At 35.1% G+C, this 26,902-nt stretch overlaps 1 protein-coding gene across 1 annotated transcript in view; it reads right to left on the bottom strand.

Annotated features, from left to right (window-relative positions):
- Window positions 1–3,723: 3,723 nt before the first annotated feature.
- The window catches only part of LOC113227197, a 138,665-nt gene continuing 115,486 nt past the window's right edge, over window positions 3,724–26,902 (bottom strand). The window contains exons 6-7 of the mRNA XM_026460082.1: window positions 21,227–21,443; window positions 3,724–3,974 (exon numbers count right to left, since the gene is read on the bottom strand). Of these exons, the coding sequence (XP_026315867.1) occupies window positions 3,817–3,974; window positions 21,227–21,443 (375 nt within the window). The 3' untranslated portion in view covers window positions 3,724–3,816. The remainder of the gene's footprint in view (window positions 3,975–21,226; window positions 21,444–26,902) is intronic.

Here is a 26,902-nt window from a genome sequence, read left to right as displayed (position 1 = left end):
TCCCTCTTCCCCCGTTGTTCCTCTTATCCCACCTGATCTTAGTAGTGTTTAAATTTTCTTTAAACTTTATGTGTAGTTTGTAAATTATAAAAAATGTCAGATGGGTGTTTTACGATGGCAACTTGTCGTGTACTTTTAAATCATAAACTTTCCTGTCACTTACATGTTAATTATTATGATATCATAATGCCTTGTCTGTATGCATACAGTTTATATAAGTTATCGTTCTCGGTATAAGAACGAATGTGTTTGTTTTCTGAATGATTAAATAAATCTTACTCATCCGTCAGCTTGCAAACGGTGCACGTCATTAGTCACACTCATTTACTCCTGGCCTCAAACTAGGGAATTCCTTGGATTATGAGTACCAGAGTAACGGAATTCACTTTGGGGCACTTCCCAGAACACCCAGACCAGAACTTATTACTTACGGACTTAGTTCTACCAGGAATCGAACCCGAGATTTCCCCATCCCGTAAACCGTTGGGCCACCGAGGTCGTCAGTAATTAGAAAGAAATAACAAGTTTTAAAGGCTATGTATGTATTTTAAGGCTATGTTGAGTGTGTGCGTTATTATTAGTGTTTAATTAAATAAGACTTTCTCTGTTTATTAGTTAGTAGGTATATATTTGTTTAGAGTTACGTGATTTCATTTAATACGTGTTATATGGATACTGCGTCTTCTTTTTCACTTAATACAGATCTACGTCATTTGTTTTAAAATTGTAATTTTTAAACAAATGAAGCTGCTTTGCCAGCGGTTCCCAATCTTCTCCCTTCTTATATCAAAGAAAAAAGTCGCAATCCCCTAAACTATGAAAATAAGTAGTTTACGTCGGTTTCTGTTATTGAATTCGTTCCTTATTATGAATCCGCTTAGTTTAACAGACGTAATCTAGGAAACGTTGTTATATACGAGTTGAAATTTGTCCTGATTGCACATGTGAGTAGACTCAAAGGATCTGGGGTTAGGGTTGTCAAAATCCGTTCATATAAATACCTATTCTTCTAATTCAGTCTCATAATTATGCGTAAGTAAGGTAAATTAAACTGAAAATATACAAGCTGCGTTTCTAGCCTGAAATAAGTGGAATTTAGAATTTTCGTCAACATTTTTTTCCTAATTCAAAAGAAACACATGTATACATCATTAAACTATCATTAAAATAAGATTAATAAAAATAGTAACATTAAAAGTTTGATAATTAAGTTTTATAATAAAAAAAATTGTAAAGATCTTCAATTGCCTGGCATGTTACCGTCATTCATGAAATGTCACGTCGAGAAATCATGTTCATTAAATATTCACTACGAAAATCTAATTTTCATTTGTAATATAGCCTCTTTAGAAGAGTTTATTAAAAATATTATGACACATCCTCTTACACTTTATTTTAAATAATCAATATGCGACTGTCAATGCTTTACACACATTTTCCCATAAGCGGCTAGTTGCGGGGATTCCTGTTTATTGAAATAACTTATATACCATAGCCAATATACAACAATCAAACTGCCCGGGTATTAACCTATTTGTGTCCAAAATCTTGGGCGGAAAAGGCGATAACGGAATTTGGTAAAGAATCTTTTTTGGACGAAACTCCACTCACCTTGCAAGCCTTTGTGTTCTCACTACTAAGGATGCACATTACAATTAGATTTTTATGAATATCCATTCAAATTGCATACGATGTAACGATTTTTGTATCGATTTATTTCAATGCGATTTTCAAGCGAAACGATTCAATAGAAAGGCCAATCGAATCATCTAGATCTACCAACCCGATTTACAACAGTTGTAAATGTTATTGCCGTTGATTTCGGACGTTAATGGGTTTTAACTCGATTTAAATAAGGCGGTAATAAAGCGTCGGGAAAAAAACCGGGTACTTGTCCACCTCTGACCTTAAAGATTGACGCGCCTGCGACTCGGGAGTAAAACTAGCAGGTAGGGGTGCGACGCTCGCGGCTAGTCGCTCAGTGGAAAATGGTACTAACAGTTCTACACCGTTTCTTTTTCCAATACAAAACTACAAGGCTTTACACTATTTTTCTTTAAGTTCCTTGTATTAGAAAACAACAACTTCATCATCTCATCTTCCTCCATCCTCTTGAGAACAATTTAATGAAAAGCACTACTCATCAGTATAGAAGTTTCTTTGTTTCTATGCTAAACTACAATATTTCAGAACATAATTTTGTCATGGTTATATATTACATTTCACTGCAGGCGATTGTACCTAATTACAATAATAACTTCTCAAATTGATCCTGATAATGAAAAGAAAATATCATGTGTACAGATAGTGTCAAATTCCATTATATGTTGGTATAGATTAAGATGTTTATAAAGGCTGCATATGCATATAAATCTCCAAATTGATGATTTTATATAGTCAAAAAGACCTATATGTAGACAGTATGCTATAGATAGCAGCGATGATAATATATCTTACAGATCATAGCGATAATGGGCTAGAGGCATTTCGGAAACCCTCTTGAAAAGGAAAAAGGTCCATTATCTACCAAAGCAGAGTGGAAAAGAGCTGTATTTAATCAACCATAAGCAATTTGTTACTTTAATTTCTCCACGTTTAGTCAAAATAGCAAAGCACACTACCCTCCATATCATAACTAACCTAATCGTTATTTTTAGCAAAATTGAGTTATTAATATATCTGGATTCAGGGAAAACAGATCTACAACCTGCTATAAGCGGTTTGTTATATCTTATTTAGTTTCAGTTTTATTGTTAAGCGAAATCAGCGTTTGACATTTCTAAGAGTGGTTACACACGGCGACTTTTAGCAGCGATGCAGTAGCGATGCATGATCATGCTAATCGTCTACACACGCACGTGATGTCAAGTAGCGATACAAGCGCGCGACTGCATCGATAGAAATGCGCGAGTGCATCGCTACAATTGGGATTTATAGGCCATTGCATCGATGCAATCGCCTAAAATCGCAAATGTAGCAATGCAATCACGCGGTTCACGAACGCGTGTTTGCATCGCTGCTAAAAATCTCACTCTTGGGTGTCAATAAAACTTTAGATACCAATATCTGGAAAGTTACCGAAATGAAAATGTGTTATTTATGACAAGGAGAGCAGCACAGCACAAGATATTTCAAAACGGAAATAAACGCGATTTAACAATTTTAATTGGTATTTTGACACGAACCTATTTTAACCCACCTTTGGGTCAGGTTGCACTGGTCGCGGTCACGAGCATACTGGTGATATGATGTTACGTTTTCATCTCACTGGTGGAATCTTTATCCATCTTCGCTATGTTTTTCAAAATACCATCATACACAACGTAAACACGTTCTAATAATTCCCGATTTGAAATGTTAGTACAATGCATCGCGAATGATCGCGTGGGCTCCCAAGGCCCCACGTACGTCAAAATGTACATAACATGTGAAGTGATTCAGACCCAAACAATATTATTCCTATGGTTACATAAATGCCCAGTGTACGTCATAATGAAAATATTGCATTTGAATTTAACTTTATAATATTCTATACGACCATAGGGTATCTATGTTATGTATATCTATATGTATTGAGTTTTTCATACCTCCTTGCTTGGGCCAAAGAAGCATGTAATTATAATACATATTGATTTTAATGCACTTTGTACATTTATTTCTTTGTATTAGTACATTTTAACGTACTTTGGGCGCTTAGCGCTTTTCCATTGTAGTTAATTGGGTATTAAGAGGTTAAAAGTTGTTTACAGGAGAAGAGCTGCGTAGACTTGGTAAATAATGCACCTTACATTTGCAGAGTGTGATTTTTATCTATCTTTAAACGGAATTAATACTTTCAGAAATAAAATGACATGCAAACAACAACAGAGCGATTAGCATACGGTCTATTTTGCGTTGAGCCGATAAATTGGGGTCCGAGCTAATGATTTTGACAGGCAGCTGGGTAGGTGCGGGCTCGATGCGGACCACGTTCACTGAAATAGAAAATGTGATTTGTAGTCGTTTTAATTAATCTCCTCCAATCTATCTCGAATTAAAAATTTTCACCAGTTTAAGGGATGGATAAATGTTTTCAATTCTTTCACCAAACATGTGAGATTGTGTAGTTTAGACAATTCTTTGTATCTTTAGTCCAACTATAATCTACTTTTTATTGGGCATGAAACTACTTAAATTTTTTTCGGGTATAAATCGCATATATTTTGTTTATGCAAACAAACAACCGGCCGTTTGCAGGTCTCATGATCATGGCTGACTGAGATGGTAAAGTCATCAACCAGTTTTTTTATAGTTTCACGTGACGGGACCAACAAGTCGTGCTCCTGATGATAAATTTGTAGTTGTAGTTGCAGTACCATTCAGAGCTTCAAATCGCAAAGATCTCAGGGGCACTGCCATTGTGCCCGTCACCCTGAGACATAAGTTGACAAGTCCCATGTGCCTGTAATTTCACCAGCACCCGTAGCGCCCAGTTACACGAGAAGAAAGTTTTCGCGCGGCCGTCGCGCGGCTACCGCCCAGTAACTACGCCTTCATGTACATTAATGGCGATATAATAATCTGAATTCTATTTATTATGCAACAACATTTAAATTCCTCTCAATAAAATTACGGCGCGGGCCGCCGCGTAGACCAAATTCAAGCCAGGCTAGCCCGCGTGTCCGGAACGCTCATTTAAATTAAAACAGAAAATCTAAACAAATAGAGCGTATTTTGCCATGACAGTTAGACGCACGCGGTCGCTGCACGGCGGCAACGCGGATTCCGCTCTTCGACCGCGCGGCGACCGCGCAGGGCGAAAAGGGCGAGCGCGGTGAAATTCGTCTCGAATAAATGCGCCCTAACCCTTCAAAACCGTAACACACTTACGCTGACATTACTGCTTGGCGGCAGAAATAGGTAAGGTGGCATTACTACCCTGGACGAACTCTTTCACAAGGAGATCTACTAAAACAGTTATGTCTAATATTAATGCAAACCACCCTATTTATCAGTATAGTTCGAAAGTTATAAATTAATTAAATATCATATTTTAAAAAGCAAAACCCAACGAACATTCCAATTTACTTTTTATTATATTTTTGTAAACATAACAGAGTTTACTTAATTAATTTTTTATTGAATTGATATTCAATTATTTTTTGTGAAATTACTCCACTAGTTTGTTATAATTATTAATACAAAGATCAAACACTCAGAAAAAACACTCCTTCTAGAAAAAATTCCTTCGATCCGGTCGGATTCGAACCGACGTCTTCTTGCATACCGTGCCAGACGCTATACCAACTAAGCCACGGAACGAACCAACGGACCTCACGAATTTTTCTATGTGCTTGCGTCGTGTCTTTGTACTTGGTCTTTCAACGACTTTTTAGTCGTAGCGCCATCTATGAGCAATCTTTGACAGATTTATCACCATAACAGAGTTTACATTTGTATAATTGTGCAGTGTCACAAAAACCAATTTTGATTTTATCGTAGTTGTCCTCTACTACCCGTATTCATTTCATTTGACATTACAGTTTGTAGTTATAAAGCAATCGAAAGTATACAGTTGACACTGATCATTTACTCGTAGTTGCAATTCTTCCTGCCCTGGACGATCGATACATCAAGTGGTTGAGAAGTGCTTTTATGTGCAAATCTCTGTGTGTTTGTATTGATTATTAAAAAAATACTTGAATCGATTGTTCGCTATGGTAATTAGTTTGTTTTTCCATGTCTTAAAAGTCCATTTCAAACACAATTTTTGTAATTTAAAATAATCTATCCGTTGACAGTACAATTACGTTATAAATGTAATTTAGTAGAACTGTGGCGCTGCCGCTAGAGCGATCAAGAACCGCAAAAAGCCAAATTCGCCAACCTTAGCCAATGCTACAGCTTTGCGGTGAAAGCCCTGGATCTCTGGGGGCTATAACCGAAACTCCTCGCTAATGAGCTTTAGTTCGCCTCGTTTAAGCCTTCGGTGACCCGAAGGCTGGTAGCTACTTCCGCTAATAAGTTCAGCGATCCAAAGGGGAAATATTGCTAGTCTCCTGGGCACGTTGCCTCAGGGAGCGGCCTTCGATAATATTTTCTACCTCTAAATATTTTATCAATCTATATTCTATGTTAAGCATATTTAGTACGTTATTTCCATAATTAAATGCCTTTACAAGTACAAATACCTGTTATCATTCTTATATATACTCAGAGATCAAATATATAATAATTACACACGTACCGTACAGTTTTTTTTTATAAAGAAGATTTTAAAGGGTAATTTTCAGGTTAGTTTTCTGTACCTAATTTCGGTGGCAATTTTTATTAAGTATTCAAATATATTACCGTGAAATATTCAATAATATTTCAGCACACTACACCCGTATATTAAGTAATATTTTATGATAATATTCTAGAATATTTATATAATAACAATTGCCACCGGAATTAGGTAAAACTAACCTGAAAATTACCCTAAACTGCTATAAAGTAAATAAAAAAATATTTACGAAATTATGACCTACACAGTCAAATCGAGTTCTTAGGTTTTTACGTTTTAGGTAGGCCACGTTGTCTTTTGTCTAGGGTAACTTTAAAATTTCCCTTTCGTAATAATTCCAGTCTTTACTTGTACAATACTGCTTTAAATGTTGTTTGACGGATTTTTCGTTGTCAAAATCGTGTTTATTAAAAAAAATGAGTAAAGGAGCTATGTCGGACGAATACGGTGTTTAGGTTAGCCACCCCAACTTTAATAGTTTACAACAATAGTTCACCCAACTGCAGTAGATCTCTACGGCTTTGTCTGTGCGGTTTGCCATAATTATGATAAAAATAATACGATACCTATACCATTCACCAGTTCTGGACGTTTTCAAGAATTATGAACTTTCCCGCCTATTCTTAAAATACTCGCTAAAATATTATTTTTAATACTACCATAGACAATATACTATTTTAGTTCTTTTTTGTTTAAACTTAGTCAATGGAAAAAACCGCAGGGCCTTTTGGCCAGCCTTTTCACATTGGTGCCCCTTATGAAAAGTGCACAATAATACATAGCACACAATAATATATTCATTCCTTTTCTTAGTTAAAAATAAATTAACGTGAAATGTATAACGAGCAGAAAAAAACATTTTTGATTTGAAAATAATTTCGTAAAAAACTACCGCGTTGGACTACCAGTCTATTCCAATGATGTGAGTAAAAAAAAATACTTACCACAGATTTTTTTTTATAAGTCAAGCTCCTTTAATGGTGAGTGGTAGTTCTCATTTATTACTGACAGATATATCGACTATTCCTGTGTAATCTATCTTATGCTTTATATTTTTATAAATAGATGCGTTTATCTCATAAATTACTTTATTTTTGTGTAGGTCTTTAATACTCAACAGTAAAATTGTAAAGAATGAAAATATTGTTTGTATCAAATTTTATTCCAATACCTTGACAACTTCAGCTATTAGAGCGGTTACACACAGCGATGCAAACGCGATGCAGTAACGATGCAGCCGCTAATCGTCTACCCTTACACACGCGCGTGATTGTAAGCAGCGATGCAAACCCGATGCAAGTGCGCGACTGTAACGATTAGAGATGCGCCGAGTACAAGTTTTACTGAGTAACCGAGTACCGAGTATTACTCGGTTTAACATTTGCCGAGCCGAGTATTCGACCGAGTTACTCGGTTCATTACAACCGGAACGCGATGATCCTAAAAGTCCCATTGCTCTGGATTTATACCAATATGTCAATGAAACTTTATTGTCGCGAGAGCAAAGGCCTTTCCTATGGTGGGCAGGGCATAAAACAAGGTATCCAAAACTGGCACAGTTAGCACGAGTGTGTTTATGTGCACCTGCAAGCACTGTGTATAGCGAGCGGTTATTTCCGGAAGCGGGTAATGTGTATGAAGAAAAAGGAACACACTATTACCTGAACGCGCAAAAAGCCTTGTATTCCTACATTATAACTTGCCTTTGTTAAATTTTAAATATTAATAATGTAAACTTTCTTTTTAAATTAAAACTTATTGTTGCAATTGTCTAGAATTTGTAGTAATAAATCTCTTTTGATTATTTTAAATATATTGTTGGTTTCACTTTATTATGTCTATAGCTGTAATGCTTTATTTTTACCGAGTAACTCTTCTCATGAACCGACTTATTCGGCCAAGTACGAGTAATAGAACTCCGTGGCTGTGTGGCCGAGTACACCGAGTACCGAGTAGCAAACGAGTACTCGGCGCATCTCCAGTAACGATACAAACGCGCGATTGCATCGCTGCCCTTGGGATTTATTTGCATCGATGCAATCGCCTACAAATCACGTTGTAAACGTCGCCGTGTGTAACCACTCTAGGCTCATTGGAGTCCTTTCTAGACATTAAAATCCCCCCTATGTTGTAAATTCGGGCTTACGATTCTTTACGCAGGAAGTACCGATATAGGCATGCAAGACAGAAACCACTTCATAGTCATAGACATTTATTGATAATCTCATATTATTAAAAAGTATGGACGTTGATGGTATAGTGAAATACGTTGATTTAAAGAGACATGTTTATTGTTCGGTCTCCAGAATATAAGTAAGTCAATAATACAATATAAAATAAAATGTAAACTTAAATGCCAACCAAGCAATACGCACCACATGTTGCAGTATACTATAAATATCGTCTATCTATACTACATTATAGGGGTTCCAAAGAAAAAAAATGTGTTACGTGTTACTTGTTAAAACACATATTTTTTAACTTAATTACAAGAAAATCTTAATAATTATTTAACAATTCTATAAAATTTTACTTATTAATTTACAAACAATTTAGTATTATTCTTATGCGTTATATGTATATTCTTTGCCATCTTTCAAAATTTTTACATTTGGTGACAAATCTTTAGTAACAATATGTGGTCCTAAATAAATGTTGTCTAATTTACTTCCTACTTGGGTTTTCAACAAAATTAAATCATCTTTCTTATATTTTACAGTATTTATATGTTTATCGTAATTTATCTTTCTTAAACTTTTCTCTTTTATTAAATTATTTCTAGCGTCCGCCTGTGCTCGTTGTAACCTGTATCTTAATTGTAAAGGATAAGCATCAGGATTATATAAAGGTTCTACATCAGAATACAACAAATTATTTTGGCAGATTACAAAGTTTTCCAAACACTAGTTCGTATGGACTGTATTGTGTCCCGGTATGTACGGTCGTATTGTACGAAAAACACCAAAATGGTGGCCAAGTAGTCCAATCAGTCGAATTATTACTAAACTGTATTCTGAGAAAAGCTCTTAAACTTTTATGTGTATTCTTTAAGGAACCTATAGTTTCGTGGTGATACGCGGTCGAGTGAAGATTGTTAATTTTTTACAATTCACATACTTCAGCCATAACTGACGACATGTAATTATCTCTTTTGGGATACCATATCTCAATATAAAATTATTTACAAATAAACTAGCAACCGACACTCTATCCTTTTTTTCTAGCGGATATGCTTTTACATGTTTATTAAAGTTACATTGCAAAGTTAAAATATATTTACTATTATAATTATCAATATATAAGGGTCCCATTAAATCTAAACTAACCCTTTCAAATGCTGTACTAGGAGTGGTTGTAACGACCATCGGTTCCCTAGTATGTATGTTCGAGTGTTTCTGAATTTGACACCTCTTACACTTTCTTACGAATTCTGTGACGTCATTAGCAATTCCTGGCCAGTAGTAAAATTTCTTAATATTATTCAGCATCCTATTTACCCCCGCGTGGCCACTGGTGGGTAATAGATGAAAGTCATTCAATATTACAATTTTAGTATTTTTTTCAGTTACTGTTAGTACGTTATTCAATACCTTTTACCTATCTTATCAAAACCCAATTACCTACCTTAGCAAAATCACTTAGCTAATTAATTTCCTTCAATAATATATTTATAAGATTTTTATCACGCTTTTATAATTACGAGCTCGTTTAATTTTATTTCTTTACAAAAATCTTGTAATTCTCTCGCTAACACACTTACGGTAGATAACGATCGAGACTTATATAAATAGCCGATTTATCGGGCACAAAAACAATAGAACCATTTTTCCTATACAAGTTCTGTAAATCCACTATCTGCTTCATTGCTGCCTTATTTCCTTATTTGCTCTTAATATTAGTTCTACGCTGTCAATCGGTCGTTTGAGAATTTCCACTACTTTAGGTTAATCAGGTCTAAAAGCGGTGTGATTCTCACGTGTCGAATCAATAATATTGTAATTATTAAGTTTTCGAGCTTGTGCTCTTGTCATGGCCGATACAACATGCTCATGCATATCTTTCAATTCCTTAGAATTCATCGATATACGGCTCAATGCATCTGCAGCTGCATTGTGTCGTCCCGGAACATAACTGATTTCGAAATCATACTCTTCCAAATAGAGTCTAAACTTAAACGGCACGATGGATCGGTCATATTACATAAATAAATCAAAGGCCTGTGGTCTGTTTTTATTTGAAACTTTTTGCCATACAAATAGGGTCTAAAATGACGCACAGCCCACACAATAGCCAGTAGTTCGAGTTCGATGACTGGGTATCGTGTTTCAGCTGGTCTTAGGTTACGGCTTGCGTACCCGATTACCTTGCCATTACTATTAGATAAAACGGCGCCTAAACCTAACTTTGATGCGTCTGTTTGTAAAACAAACGTAAACCTTCTGAGAAGTCTGGATAATCTAAGATGGTAGGACTAAGTAGGACTTCTTTCAGTTTTTGGAAAGCCTTTTTACATTCACTTGACCAGTTAAAAGAGACATTTTTCTTACATAATGCATTAACTGGATGTGCTATTTCTGCGAAATTAAGTATAAATCTCCTGTAATATTGAGCAAACGCTACAAACCGTGTAAGATCATTTACACATGTTGGAACAAGATATTTCTGTAAAACATCTATTTTCGATGGGTCGGGAAAGATTCAATCTGAACTTGAATTCCATCTTGAAAACATAGAACTTTTGTATAAAAATCACCCCTTCAAGTTTTATATCTAAGAAAATCTGATTAAATTACCACTTCTCCCTTTAATTAAAATACTATCTTTCCTAATCAACTTAAGTAACTCAATATTATGTGCTCGTCGTTCATATTTTACTACGCATAAAGCTGGCTCAACTATCAATTAACAAGTTAAATTTCTCATTATTTCCTAAATATGACATTACTGTAAAGAAATTATTATAACTAAAAATATTATGAGTGCACTGTTTGGGAACGACAAAATTTGCTATTCCTGGGTCACTACCTCATTCACATTATGTTGAACTCGTGAAAAGTGAGCGCGGCCACCGCGTGACTGCTGACGCAAGTCACGTGTGTCTTTATTTCTATGACCGGAATTTACAAAGGTAGTTCTTTGACCTTTGTTACCGTGATTTCCATTGTAATTATTTGCATTATTTTTATATCGTGAATTCTTATGATCGTTATAGTAACTGGAACTATTTGTTCGGTCAAAAGAACTGCGTTTGTAAAAACCATGTGAAAATCCGCGATTATAGGCGATCAGCCTAAACTGCATAACCTGCTCTGACTGCTGTGACGACATTATACTTTCATCAACAGCTACCCTAATAGCTTCGGGAAGTGATGTGAGCTGCCGTGAAACTACAATGGTGCTCAACCTTGGGTTTGAGAGCCCATCTGTGAATCGTTTGATCGCAGTTTTCTCGTTAAGAGGACGCAATATGTCAAATTTAGCGCTATTCTCATCGGACTGAGCTAATGTCAAATTTGCAAACAACTCCTCAAGCTCCATCTCAAATGTCTCTATCGATCTACGTCCCTGTTTTGCTCTGAAAAGCTGTGTTTGTAAAGCTTCTGTTGTTTTTTAGGCAACAAAAACTTTCTAATATCCTGCACTAAATCTGTCACTGTAGAAATACGTGCTTTTTAATCTTAACTTTGCACTAAGTGACAGTTGAGTTTTCAATACAAATTCGATCAATTGAATCTGTGTACTGTCAGTTATTAAAGAACCGTATAACAAAATGCTATCAATTAATTGTTTAGTAACGAGCTCCTGACAGTTCATCACTGGTAACAGGGAAATGGCGGTTTTTATATCAAACGGATTCGCCATTGTTATTTTAGTCCCTGAATCTACGTGAGATAATAATAATAATTTAACTGAGACACAATATCTTCCAAACGTCTATAATAGCTAGTAGCTTCTTCTGATTTCTTATAAGCAATATCTCTTTACGTCTCTCTAGACCAATTTTACACAAATATTCTCTTAAATAATCCAACTTAGTATGAATCTCCTTTAATTGCTCAGACATACTTAAAATTAAACTCGACTTTGTATATATACCTACTACATACCCACAAAATAATAAAAGAATAGTCTAACTTACATTATAACATAGTTCACTTCGGACGGATGTTCTACCGCACGAAATTAGGACACGATGACTCATGAGGACGTTCGTCGTGGTCCTCGCCGACTCCGTGGTAGATGACACGATGCACTTCGTAGTAGTGCTGCATACCGCATCACTGATGGGATATACCCTGGACTCCGTACTTTACTTCTACTACTTCCACTTTCTTCTTTCTTGCAGTCTTCTATAATTGTCTCCTTTTTTTTTCATTTTAATCTTCTATAATTTATCTTCTACAATATCTCTTCTATATAATGTTTCTTCAAGCATATTTCTTCTATAGTTTTTCTTCTTGACCTTCTATAATTTGATTTTCGTTTTTATTTCTTGATATTCAATCTTCATTATGATGTTGTTTAAATTTATTGTTCTTCACAAAAGATAAGTTCGCTGGTATGGGTCGCCATCTCATATTATTAAAAAGGATGGACGTGGATGGTAGAGTGAAATACATTGATTCAAAGAGACATGTTTATTGTTCGGTCTCCATAATATAAGTAAGTAAATAATACAATATAAAATAAAATGTTAAATGCTAACCAAGCAATACGCACCACATGTTGCAGTTAGACTATAAATATCATCTATCTATACTACAATAACAAAAAAGTTACAAATCACAAAACTTTTACAATAACGAATAATTAAATTGATTTAAGTACAAGAAATAATTAATACGTTAATTAAATTTTAATAATTATTCATTAAATAATAATAGTAATAAAAATAAGCTATACAAAAACAATAATAAAAAATAAAAATACAAATAAAAATATTATCAATTACATTACAAGTATGTCAAATTACTAACAATGCATTAATAGCATCACACAATACTATTTTCAAACATGTAGAGTGATTGCTCAACAAGCCACGTTTTAAAGAAAAATGTGAATGAATTTCTTGTTGGTGCACTTCGCACGTTATCCGGTAACCGGTTGTAGACCGCCCGCCGGTGCCATGCACATGCACTAGTTTCGATGTTTTCGCCAGCCGCCGCGGTATAGTCCGCAGCCGGCTCTCATGTCGCGATGCGCACGCATATCCATCTCCGAACCTGGAGTACTCTCTGGTGTAGTCTCTGGCATATAAAGCTGCCTGAAAACACACCATCGCTGGGATCGTTAGTATTTTCATGGTCCGGTAAAAAGGTATTGTTGATGCGTTCTGTGACACACGTTCTGAGTCAGCGGCTTGTCCCCAGAAACCAACGCCATACCGTAGCAGCGAGTACACAGATGCGTAATAGCCGTTCCAGACCATGACGTAGTGCAACACAGCTGATATACGCCTTAGTGCAAAACATGCACGACCAACCTTTTCGCACAGTTTATCTATGTGACTTTCCCAGGTTAGGCCACTGTCAACTTGAAAACCTAGAAAGGTTGTATTGTACATCTGGGCCACCTCTGCATCTCCAACCCTCACTCTCATTTGTCTGTAGGTACGACCTGACGGATTGAAATGCATAAAATTAGTGTTATTTATATTCAAAATAAGACCATTTATTCTGAATGAATGATTTAGGTCACCAGCTACGTCATTCAGCCTCTGTTCCAGTAGGTCTACGTTTGGTGCGGTCACGACTATGGTGAATCATCTGCGCACATCTGTACGTGGCCGTCGCGCACGTACGGTGGTAAGTCGTTCAAAAGGAGGGAGAACATTATATTCGAGAGCGATGATCACTGCGTTACACCATACCTTTTCTGTACGTCAGGTGCACCCCGGGCAACAATCGGCGAGTACCTTACCCTGATTAACAAATCTTTTCATAAAGATGGCAAGCATTATAATATGTGCCATCGATACGAAAAAAAAGAAGACTGATAGATAATTCCAAATTCGATTTTTTTTTCTTCTGCATTATTCTGCAATAATTTAGTTTCTCATTTGTATAAAAGCAAAAATATAACCAACGCAGACGTGGACTAAGCTAATAATGAAATTGATATTAAATTTAAACATTCGCCACACTGTGAAAACGGGAGGATGTAATTCTAGATACTCCAGGGTTTCCAGCAGTTCGTTTTCGTAGTTATCTGTGAATTAAAATGTCCATTACCATTTGCTATTATAATGTGTTTATATTATTTCATAGCTTAGATATAACGTAAGGTCGTCTTCGCCATCAGTCTAAAAGTAAAAAATCAGTATTTGCAGCCCTGCAAATACTGGTTTTTGTGGCAGCGCCAATATTTTAATGTGGACAACTCTTTTGCTTCCGGTGTAAGTGTTGAATGTAGAAATAAAGTATTACCATTAGAAGCCAGCAGCTGGTTCGTCAAAATCGTTTTCAAGGCATCGTGTTCTTTCAGAACAAGCTCGGCAACCAGCGCAGGTATAAAACCCAAGATCAGAAAAACTGTTTGGTTAATTATGATTCCCGCCTAAAAACAAAATTCATAGCGAATTATAATTGCAGGGCTAGCACGATAAGGCGCGACTTGCGCAAGACCGACATAAAGCGCGAGATCTCTATGCGAAAATAACAGTATCTCGCACTTTATGTCGCTCTCGCGTTTAGTCGCGCCCTATCGTGCTAGCCCCACTGACGTTTCGTCGCATTAGCGTCAAGACGTACTCATCGACGAAGGTTAATCCATACATCCTGATTGCGTTTCTTATCCATATAGAGAGTTATTTTTAAAGTATTAACACTAGTTGGATTACTCACACCATAACAACTTTTATCTACACGCATATCTTAAACTCTCTATAATGTGTTCAAAAACCGCAAGTTACTACCAGCATAAAGGAAAACTGTTTTGTTAGAATAAATTTCTTATCTGTGAAAATGTTATTATTGCTTCTTAATAAATGTTGAGTGTGTGCGTTATTAATAACATCGAATTGGATGTTATTATTACATTCAAATTTCGAACATCACTGAAAAACAAAACCATTTTATTGAACCTCAATATTTTTTTCTGTAGTCCTTGTTAACAATTGCTAAAATTTTGTTTAGAAGTTAATTAGTAGTTAATACATAATATTAATTACTCAATCCGAGAACCTAGGATTGACTAATTTGATTTATAATATATTTATATTCAAGTTTAGGTAAATAAGATTATTCGATCAGTAGTGATAACTCGATGCAGTAACAAAAGAAAGTGCTTGCTGGTATTTAACCAGTTCGATGCGAAACGCAGGTGCGGGGGCGGGAGTCGTCGGGGAGGATGCTTGCACGTTTCAACTTAATACCTTCCTTTCAAATGCAGATCTAAAAAGTGTCACACAATACAACAAAATTTTATACAATTAAATTTATTGTTTTGTAAAAAGTCATGGAATAAAAGTTGTTGTTTTATGATGTTAGTGATATAGTCCTCCGAGATTCTTAGTATTTTACAAATAACTCTGCATGTACAGTAGATCATCATTCATGAGTGTGTCTTGACATGTGCTTCGGAAAGTGTTCAGACAGAAAGATAACAACTGTTAAAATCCAATAGGCAAATACATAATACAGTATTTTATCTGAAAAAGATATCATCTGTATATATCCGCGTAATTACCTGCAATTTTTAGTGGCGATAATAAAATTCAACTTACTGCGCTAAGGCCTTAGGACTTCCAAGGTCTCCTCCAAAATTCTATTTAATCAGGTGGTGTAAGAGAAACATACTTTAATTTGAGTCAAGTATCTTGGAAGAACAGATAATCTTTGTGATTAGTCTTTAAGACTTTCGAAGTACACGTGTCTTCAGCTTTACATATTTTAACAATTATTACGCTAAATTCAATATTTAAGATGTGTTGCCCAAAATGTGCAAATTATGCTAACGTTTCTCTTCCTCAAACGATGGGGTGAGAGGGACAGTAATTGTATTTCTTATAAAGGTAATGTATACCTCGTGTTCTCAAGATTTCTCAACTGTCAAATTTGTTTTTTCCGGGTTTTGGATTAGAGCATCGTAGCGATATCTCTTTAAAATCGTTTAAACTAAATTCTTTGTCTGTTTTATCGACTGAGAGACTACAGTGCTAAAACTCTTTAGATTATGATTTGAGGCTCAAGTCCCTCTTCTTCCGGTGTTCTTCTTACCCCACCTGACTGATATTGATTGTGATATTTTTGGTTACAAGATTCACCAACAAAAAACCATAAGAATCATATTTATTGGAGTACTCACGCTTTTACTAACGTATTCATCTTTTTCACCACTTAATTCCTGAATGACTACGCTTAACACGGTGATAACTTGAAACAGTATCTAAAATTGAATTTATTATTATTAAACAATTTTATTATATCATCATAAAATATATTTCTCTTATGTAACCCACAGGTTCACAAGCTTACCAATGGTTTTGCAAACTTTGTATTCTGTTGTAAGTTTGTCAGCAAGTTCTTGTGACTGAACAATATTTTTTTTAAGATCCTCAACTTTTCATCATCACAAACGTCATAATCGTCCAGTTTTTTTGCATAATTCGATAATAATGACTTTCTTTGACGTAACAAATCAAAAATCAACGTGACTAGTGCATACTCTAAGCAACACGATATAATGCAAAGAAAATAGATAAGTGTCAGCAAGTTGAAACCCAACCCAATAATTGTTAGTATGAACAAAGTGGAATATACAAGAAGTATTAACAATACTACGAATTTAGTGACGTGACTCATGATACATTTTTCCGCGCCCACAGATGTATTAATTGCATTCAAAGTGGAGCAAAATTTGAAAAAATACTTTTGATTGTGAAAATGACTTGCAGTAATTCCAAATACATATTGACTCGTGAAAACCAAATAATTTGGTTTGAAACTTTCTTGTTGGACGAAATACGCATTTAATATGATAGCGATTGCTAAACTACTGAAGGACACGCAGTAAAATCTAATGATAGTGTTATAAACTTGAGATTTGCTTATATCGAAATAATATCCTAAACAGAGTTTTGTTAACAAGAAATAATTAATAAACGCAGATGTGTTTATAGGCACGACTAATGACTCCAAAATTTTACGAAACATTTTTTTGAAAAACGAGTAGCTTTAGCCCAGACAGAAAACGCAATAGAAATACACAGAACAATACGAATGTCATTTACGGGGTAAATTATATGTCTAGATGATTATACTTCTACATCAAAGCAAATCCACATTTATACTGGCACATTTACCGGGACACTAACAAAACTCTCAAAATAATGCAGTGTTTTTAAAAAAGTGTGGTCGGTTATTTTGCTTCTTATTCAAGTTTGAAAACAAAACATTTTTTGACAGTAATTTTTTCATTAATTTGTTTTAGTTTCCTACTAATACAAGGTTGTCGAGTGGTTGGAGATTGCTTTTGTGTTCTTGTAAATTTCGTAAACTTAAGTTGAAATAGGTTGTTTTTATTTATTAGAGTTTGATTTAATCAATATTAAATTGCTAAGTTTTCAGGTATTTCTGTTTTGTCACAACATCTGAAAAATTGCATTTTGTTTAATTTAGTTTTTTTTTTCAATAAAGGTTGAGTAAGGCTGTGTAGGATCGATTTTAAATGTTATTTTAGCATTATATTATATTATATTATATATAGGTATATATAGTATAATATAATAGTATAATATAATAGGTATATATATAGGTATAAAGCTATAAGTTCTTACTCACTGATGGAAATAGAACGCATACTTCCCGATATGGTGGAAAAAAGATATTTATACCGTTGTACGCGGATAGGTTCCAAAGCAAAGAATCGAATATGAGTAGATCTGAATGTGGAAAATATGAAAGACTGATCACCGGCCTGTAAAATCTGTAATATCTGGAGGGGATATTTGTGCACTTTTATGAGGTACATCCTGGTCGATTTCCGCCGGAAGTAAAAAATGTTCGAAATTCAAATAAACAAGAATGCCGCCATACAAGTTTCAAGGTCTTCTATAACGGAAACTATTAGAGATAGGTAGGAGGTGCTCGAAGGAATGTCATAGAGGGTAAAATTGGTCAACTGTTTGGATTTAAAAAATTCAAAATGGCGGATTCAAAATGGCGGCCGAAGAAAAACTTGCTTCGATCCAGCTGAAAATTGGGATGTAGAGGCCTATAGAAATAATTTAAAAAAAAGCCGGATGGTGATTTCTAGTCAAAATTTGTTTTTCGCCATTTTCAAATATCGCCGTCATAGAAGCGTTCGTTGGCGGCAGAAAAAAATTTGCTCAGATACCTTTGAAAATTGGCTTATTAGGGTTTCTAGGAGTGCTTGATAACAATTTGTGATTAACATTAGTTTTTCGCTATTTTTCAATATGGCCGCCATACAAGTTTATAAAAATCAGCTATAATTCGACTGAAAATCGGTATGTAGGGGTCTCTATAGGTGTTTGATAATAATTTATGGTCAAAATTTATTTTTCGCCTTTTTTCAATATGGCTGCCATACAAACGTTTTTAGCGGCAGATAAAAATTTGCTCTAATTCGATTGAAAATGGACATGTCGGGGTCTCTAGGAGTGTTTAATAATAATTAGAGGTCAAAATTTATTTTTGGCCATTTTTCAATATGGCTGCCATACAAACTGTTTTGGCGGTAGATAATTTTTTTTTCTAATTCAACTGAAAATTTTGTTTCCGCCGTTTTACGATATAACCGTAATAATTTATGTAAATGGCTGTTGAAAAAACTTGCTATGCTTGGACTGAAATTTGGCAAAAATATTTTTAAGAATCTTTGATAAAAATTAGTAGTAAAAAAATATTTTTGCAATTTTCAAATATGGCCGCCATTAAAGATATTTTTTAGATTTAGAATTTTTTAAAACAAAGTGATAAGTGCCGAGACCGGAGGCCGAGGTCCGCGGCGGGCGAAGCCCGAAGCGTACACATGCTATCGCGATGGAGATAATATACGGAGGCGTAATAGATTATGAGTATAAGAACTCACAATTGTAACAATGTAAGGCATACTTCGCAATGTCGTTGAAATGAGATACTTATTATAGCGTTGTTGTATCTCGACCGTCTCTCTATTAGATTCCATTTTCTTGAAAGCTATGCCAAAGAGAAGTATTTAGGGGGAAAATATGCCAAACCACTGCCGAATTTCCTGTATTATGAACACCGAAATAACGATAACCCAGAATACTCAGACAAAAACCAACTTAGAAATTTAATGTTTGTTTCTTAAATTGGCCCAAATCAGGAATCGAACTCCTCATCAAGTGCCCGTAGTACTAACTGCTGTGCCATCGAAGAGCTTGAGCGCACCCATAAACTGAACTCGAACACGCGCCCCAGGCCGCGCCCGACCCCACATATAAACGTTACTATTTTAATCTCACATTTTTTGTTCCGGTAAATGTGCCGGTCTGTGTATATCGAATACAACATTAAAGTAATTTTCAGAATGTACACATGGTAAATAAAATGAATGCTTTATTGTGATGAACAAAGAACAGAACGTACGTGCCTTTTACCGTGTTATTATTTATTTTAATAAATAGGTACAATCCTTTTTATCGCCCAGTAATTTCTTTTCTAGTTACATCAGTTATTTATATGCATAGTAGTTATTCTAAAAAACCATTCTCATAATTTTTAAACGATTATGAACGAACGACCTAGAAAATAATTTACTACCACTTTACAAGTTAGATGTAAAATATAAGACCGAGGGCAAGTTCCCGACCTGCATGTCAGGATTAAAAATCAATGTGTCATACAGGTCAGGCGAGATTGATATAAATAACGTGATGGAACGTGAGTGGGACATTTTCCACAAAAAATCTCCAAATTATGTACTAATGGCATTGACTTACAAATAAATGGACGACGGGTCTAATACAAAAACCACGAAAAAAATGTCCCAAGTCAATCTATTTAAACGTAGTGACATGTAAAGGAATATGAAAAAGCTAAAACGTTGAATTTAAATTGTAATGCCATCGCAGTACTGTCTAATTTTGCTTGCTTCGCTGTCAGTCGAACAAACGAAGACTAAAGCGTGAATGACGCTCTGTATACGATTTTAACGCCCTATAAGTTCGGACACTTTTTAACGCGGACCCGACGTCCATATAATTGTAAGTTGCAAAGAGTGAAAGAGGACGGTAAGAAATTCACCATCTTTTAGCAGATAAAACTCTTATTAAGTATATAGTTTTTTTGTTATTGAGTTTCACGTGCAGAAAGATAGTGATTTTCTTACCATCGCTATATAAATTAAAGGCTTTTTGTGGAAAATGTCACTTATGTGGTTTTACATACAAACAGAGGATATTTATATTCAATGGACAAAGACAGATTCAAGGCTTGTGCCTTAAGTATCGCCAATTTTATCACAATAAAATACATTGCTATCAATTATATTTTATTGTGATCAAAATGACAATACTTTGCAAATAATTCGATACCAGATTCTACGCATATTTATTTTATACTGCTAATGTATAAAAATAGCTAGTTGGTACTCGTTGCGACATTTGATGGGACTTGTCAACTTATGTCTCAGGGTGACAGGCGCAGCGGCAGTACCCTTCAGATCTTTGCGATTTAAAGCTCTGAGTGACAATGAAACTGTTGTGGACAGGCGACATGACTTGTTCGTCCTGTCACTTGATTTTATAAAAAAATATTAAAAAAAATCTGCTGTACCAATGGGTACCAACCACCCGACTACTCGGTCTTGTTTCTTGTCCGCTTGAGTCTATGGTATTACTTAATGTATTCATTCCTTTTTGTTTCCTTTCCCGTTTGTTTCTTAACCTTTTACTTTGTCGTTGGCACAAAGAATTCCAATGCCATTTAGTTTCAAATATAAAAATAAGAACATGACGTCGCTAAGCGTACTTACCAGAAATTGTATGGTTCTGTACATCAGCAAATCCCTCTCCGTTGCTGGGATAGCTTGGTATAGTGCTTAGGCAGGTGATATCCACAGTCTGGTTCGGGAAGAGCGTTAATGATGACAGGGGGAAATGTAGCGATGAGCTGGTCACGGAAAGCTGCATACCGTGATGGGCGCGGTGAGCTGTTGTTGTTCCGTGCGGGATGGTAAGCCTCTCGTCGACCTGTTGATAATTGTTTATTGCTTTAATTCGAGGTTAGTTCCGTTAACTGTATTTTATTTGGTAAACAGCGGAAGTGGATCGCTCAGGCGTGGGCTGTAGTCGGTGTCTACTAACTGCAACTAACGCTACGTGGTAAAATACCCCTAGATCTCAAAGTTAAAGTCTTCGAGCAGTATGTTAGGCTCTTGCTCGGCTTTGGTACGGAAATCATTTTACAAAGAAGTCCGCCGAGAAGTTTTGAGTCACGCAGAGGGGCACGGAGAGAGCAATGCTCGGAGTTACCCTGGGAGACTGAAAAAGCAACGCTTGGACCTAAAATAGGGTCAAACTTAAAGATGTCATGGCGGGGCACGATAATGGATGAGAGGTGCTCGACAAGGCGAGTACTTGAGTGGAGACCCAGAGCGGACATCAGGCAGACCACCGAAGCGCTGGATGGACGACATCCGACGACACAGAGGTTTGGACTGGATGAGTTGGGCACAAGATCGCAAAGAGTGAAAGGGGACGGCTATGATGATGATGATGATTTGGTAACACATTCAGTGAATAATGGAGTATTACTTAACGATATTGGTTATACATATCATGGCTATTATTATGGTTATGAACTTTTACGAGGCCCCACGTTAGGTACGGGTCTTCTCCATTGAGACGTTTAAAATTATGGCTAACAGTAAGTCACCTTGGTGCAGGTGGACAATATGATAATCACTTCTAATTTTGTTAGTTGTGATACGAAGTGTAGTATAATGTGATAATAAGTTGATGGCGACCGTATTATTCTACACAATCCACCACGGTGGCTTCGGAAATAATTCAGTGGTGTAGGCATTCTGGTGAGGATTTAATCTAGGATATCCGTAAGAGGCAAGCGTTCTCTGTATATAAAATTAGTTTGCCGTGTTAAAACCAAACGTACGTACTATGTTCCTGCCCGAGAAGGCATAAAATCAGCGTGATGAACAAACATTCTTAAAGTAATGTTTAGTAATTTCCAAATTTTTGTTGTTAATAACAATCAAAGTACATTGATAATAAAAATTTTGTAGCAATAGAGCTCCTAGTGAAACTGGCTCTGTGGCCGAAGGTCCCAGACTCGATTCACGGGCCGGGAGAAAAATTTGTATGGCCTACATTTATTTCTCTCGTGAGTTTGGGTGTAACTTGTGGTTGTTTAAGTGTGTGTCCATGACACCCGCGACACTGGGTTTCCGTAGGTGCGGGGCAATGTTGAGTGTGTACGTTACTAAAGATTATAATGTAGTGGAAGAATTCGCTCTGGGTTACTGCGTTTCGGTTTTGAAGGATAACGGAGCTGGTGAAATTACATACACACGAGACTTTTCTACTTATGTCTCAAGGTGACGGATGCAGTAGCAGTGCTCCTCAGATGTTTACGATTTAAAGCACTGAGCGGAACTACAATTGCTATGGACAGACGTGTCGCTTACCGTCAGGTGCAAGACTTGTTCGCCCCGTCCATCTTGGTATCATAAAAAAAAACTAGTCATTGCACATTTTACCAACTAACAATATAATAAATATATAATATAGCTAGATAAAACATATATATATATATATATATATATATATATATATATATAGCATGATTTCACGTGATTTAGACACGCTGACTTACGAAACCCGACCTATCTTAGCGCCGTTATAGCTAAGAGAGGAAATCCTTTGTCGGTTCCTTTTATATAGGCAATGTTACCGTTGATGTTAGTATTCTTAGTAGATGAAGGACTTTTTAACGAATACAAATTACTTTTAAATTTATTGACTTTAAAGTTCCAATTGCTTTACTACCGTTATCGCCTTTTTGACAAACAGTAGCTAGGACAGTATCTCACCTGTCACATTGACAGAGTTTTATATTTGGTTTAGTTTTGGTTTTTCCGTTGGTACTTACAGAAAAAAAATCTATTCACTTTAAAGTTGAATATCACTAAAATGTACTTTTCAGGAAAATCACACGCTCTTAGTGTAAGTATTTCATTCTTTTGCTGTATTCATTAGGAAGGAGAAAGCAAAGCGCTGCGTGCAAATGAGTGGTAAGTACATCACAGATATAAGGATGGAGTATTCCGGACTTTCTAGACGAACGAAGGAGGAACGGTGATGATATAATAATTATATACTATATATTCACGAAAAATAACATTCATTGGTACATAGCGGTAGGTACAGTTCTTCATAACAATTAAACGATTCCTTGGCTCGTAAACTAAGAAAATTTGTACCTTAGAAGTCAGAGTATGTGTGTGTGTGTGTGTGTGTATGTCAAAAAATCTTCTGGATTTTATTAAAGTCTCCACGCCCACTGGAGGCTGCCACTGAAGGGGTAAGGTTGTTATTATAGGTTGTTTGTCCCACCCAAGAAACACATTTTGTACGCCTTAAAACTGTTATATCTATAAACAGTCTTAATATGGTATACATTTAGATAATAGTTCTCTATAAATGGTTTTAGGAAAAAGAAATTGTTCGTATAGACTTGTTTCACTCAAGACAAAATTTTAAAACCTACTTAATACCAAACAACTTAATTAAGTGCAATCTCTCTTAAGATTTACTCTTTTAGTCCTTATTTTAAGTTCATCTGTATAACAACTCATTATTTTTAGTAAAATTGTACCATACACATCCATAGTACAGTCTATTAATACTCTAAAAACTAGTGTTCTTAAGTTTATTCTAAATATATTTAATTTATAGACATTCCGTAGTGTTTTTACTTATGACAAACACGTTATAGCGCGTCTTCAGTAGATTTTATTTAAAAAAATACTACAATTAGGGTTTATATTAATAAAGAATATTAAAAGATCTGGTGGAGATGGTGAACCTTGGATATTAAGTAACATCATTCGATCAGCGTTGCCAATGCCAATTGTTCAAAATCCCCAAAAATCACGGTCAAAATCCCCAAATTTGGGAAGAGCAAAGTTCACATTCCCCACGAATTCCCCACATCTCGAGTTTTCATTATTTATTAGAAATACATATATAATAATTATATATAAATATAAAAATTAAAATTGATAGATTAAACAAAATGAAAAAAAGTTAGAATCCCCACATTTTCCTCACATAGCGCCAATACCCACAAAATTCCCAATCTAGTCAAAATCCCCAATTTCCCACAAATTGGCAACGCTGGATACAATAGTCGTAATTCGCGCGCGAGCCGGTCATGGCTTCGTTTGTTGACAAATAAATAAAAATTGTGAAGTAATTCCGTGTTGTGAAATGATAAAAACAATTGAAATAAGCGCGTAAACTAGTGTACTTCAATGTTGTGTATGTGTATTGTGCCGTCTATCAATAGAACACAATGAAATCATTGTGTGAAATGTGGATGGCGCGAAGAAATAACCTCAATTTTGTAATGAAAGTTTTATTAAATAAAAACGTAATAGGAGTGAATATTCTTCTAAGATCTATTACACTAAAGCAAGTAAAAATAATCTTTTCGTATTCTAAAGTTTTTCTATAGATAAAGCTATAGACAAAATGCTCCCAACTGTGTTGTGAAAAAGTTTTAAATTCTTATCGCCATTTTTATTTTTAAAGAATGACTATGAAGTAACCGAGAAAAATTTCTTTTCTTTTTAAAAAGTAAATCTAAGTGAAATTAGCTCGAAGAAGCCTAGAACTTCTTGGAAATTGTTTGTTTTGTGTTATTTTGTATATTTACGCTTTTTATAAATATTTAAAACCGAAAATCGATAACTGTATTTTCATTAAGTTTATATTTTATACATAAATATTTAAAATTTAGCGAGCGCATTATTTTTATGGCAGGTGTTACATCGCTTTTCACAATGTATTTAAAGTCGCAAGTCAATTTGCGCTTTCTGATCGATTAAACATTGCGCGAAAAAGTCAGAAATATTATATCTAATTTCGCCATGTTGCAATTTTGATAGTTTATATTTTGTAAGCCATTAAACTTGAAATCTATTGGTATTAAGACGCAATTGTCTTATATTTGTAACGCGTTAGTATTTTGGTTTTAAAATAGCATTACTAAGAAAACTATCATAGACTATAAACTAAACAAATATATATAATAAAAACTACAACATTAAATAAAAACTGTCTATTAGTATTAAGAGAATTGCAACTTATGTTTGTAACGCTTTAGTATTTTGGTTTTAAAATAGCATTACTAAGAAAACTATCATAGACTATAAATTATCTAAAAACTGTCTACAAGACTAAATAAAAACTGTCTACATTCTACAAATGGTCTTGTAGCATTCTAGAAGGGTTACTTGAGAAAAAAGATAAGAATCACTCTTAACACTACCTACAGATAGTTTCTCAAAGCACTCTTGTGATCTACTAATAAAGTTGTGCCCACCTTTACTTCAAATTATCTAGAATCCTTCTTCGAGATGTCTTGAGGGAATTTGAACTCTTAAAATATTCAATCGAATTAAATTCTATTAGATATCCTATAGTATATATTTAGATATGGGTGTGCTGCTTGGGCATAAATAGATCCAATCAATAATTAAAAACAATCCACATTATTAAGGCACGAGGAGGAATTGCCACTCCTTATTAGAATCAACTGTGACCTTACTTACTTTACGCCGTAAAGTGTACGTACGTACGTAAAGCCACGCCAGTGTGACCTTAATATATCTTTTACGTCACAGAATGATTCATTTTATTTTTACCCTCCATTACAAAGCCAGACTTATTTGCAGTTTATTTGTGGCATTTATTTGCATTTTTACTTTAATCTCACGTACCTTACTTTGCGGCTTGAGTAATTATGGTTATTTCATGTTGGTTTTTTTGTTGATTAGGAAAACAAATACACTAGAGTGTTATCTGACTATAAGAAGACACCGACGTCTAAGGGCTTCTGATGATGCTTCAAATACCCATCAGTCTACGTGTGAAACGAAAACACTGTAAGTCCCACTCAAGTATTTTGTAATTTCATTACAACAAGAATCCTATCAGCTGCTATCAATGCCAAACTAATTTATTAGTCTTTTTATTAAATAGCTTATTGTACTAATGTACATACAAATAAGTTACGTGCGTCTTTTTATGTTAACCTGAAAACTAGAAAAAGTCCGAAAAAATCTTGGTGCAGTCTTTTCTTAAAATACTGTTTTTAATATTACAGTGCATTGATTTGACACGATGGAGTTGTCGCCGATGCCCGTTAGCAGTTAAACAATACTATATTTACACTCATTTATTTCTATTTATAAAAGTTCGGACGTCAGGACTTGATGGTTACATAAAAAAAGTATCGTACACAGTGGACCAGTGCATTTGCTTCTTCTTTAAAAAGTTCTTCCTCAAAGAGACAGAAAACACAATTTGCGAAGTTTCGATGATCTCAAGTTCAATACAACTTAGTAGTCGACGTGCCTGAACTTACTCCTACTTTATTATATATTTAGAGAGATATATATATATTA

The sequence above is a fragment of the Hyposmocoma kahamanoa genome, unplaced genomic scaffold, assembly GCF_003589595.1.
Source record: "Hyposmocoma kahamanoa isolate Upper Pololo Valley unplaced genomic scaffold, ASM358959v1 202, whole genome shotgun sequence".
NCBI classification, from domain to species: domain Eukaryota; kingdom Metazoa; phylum Arthropoda; class Insecta; order Lepidoptera; family Cosmopterigidae; genus Hyposmocoma; species Hyposmocoma kahamanoa.
This window is presented reverse-complemented; position numbering and strand designations above follow the sequence as displayed.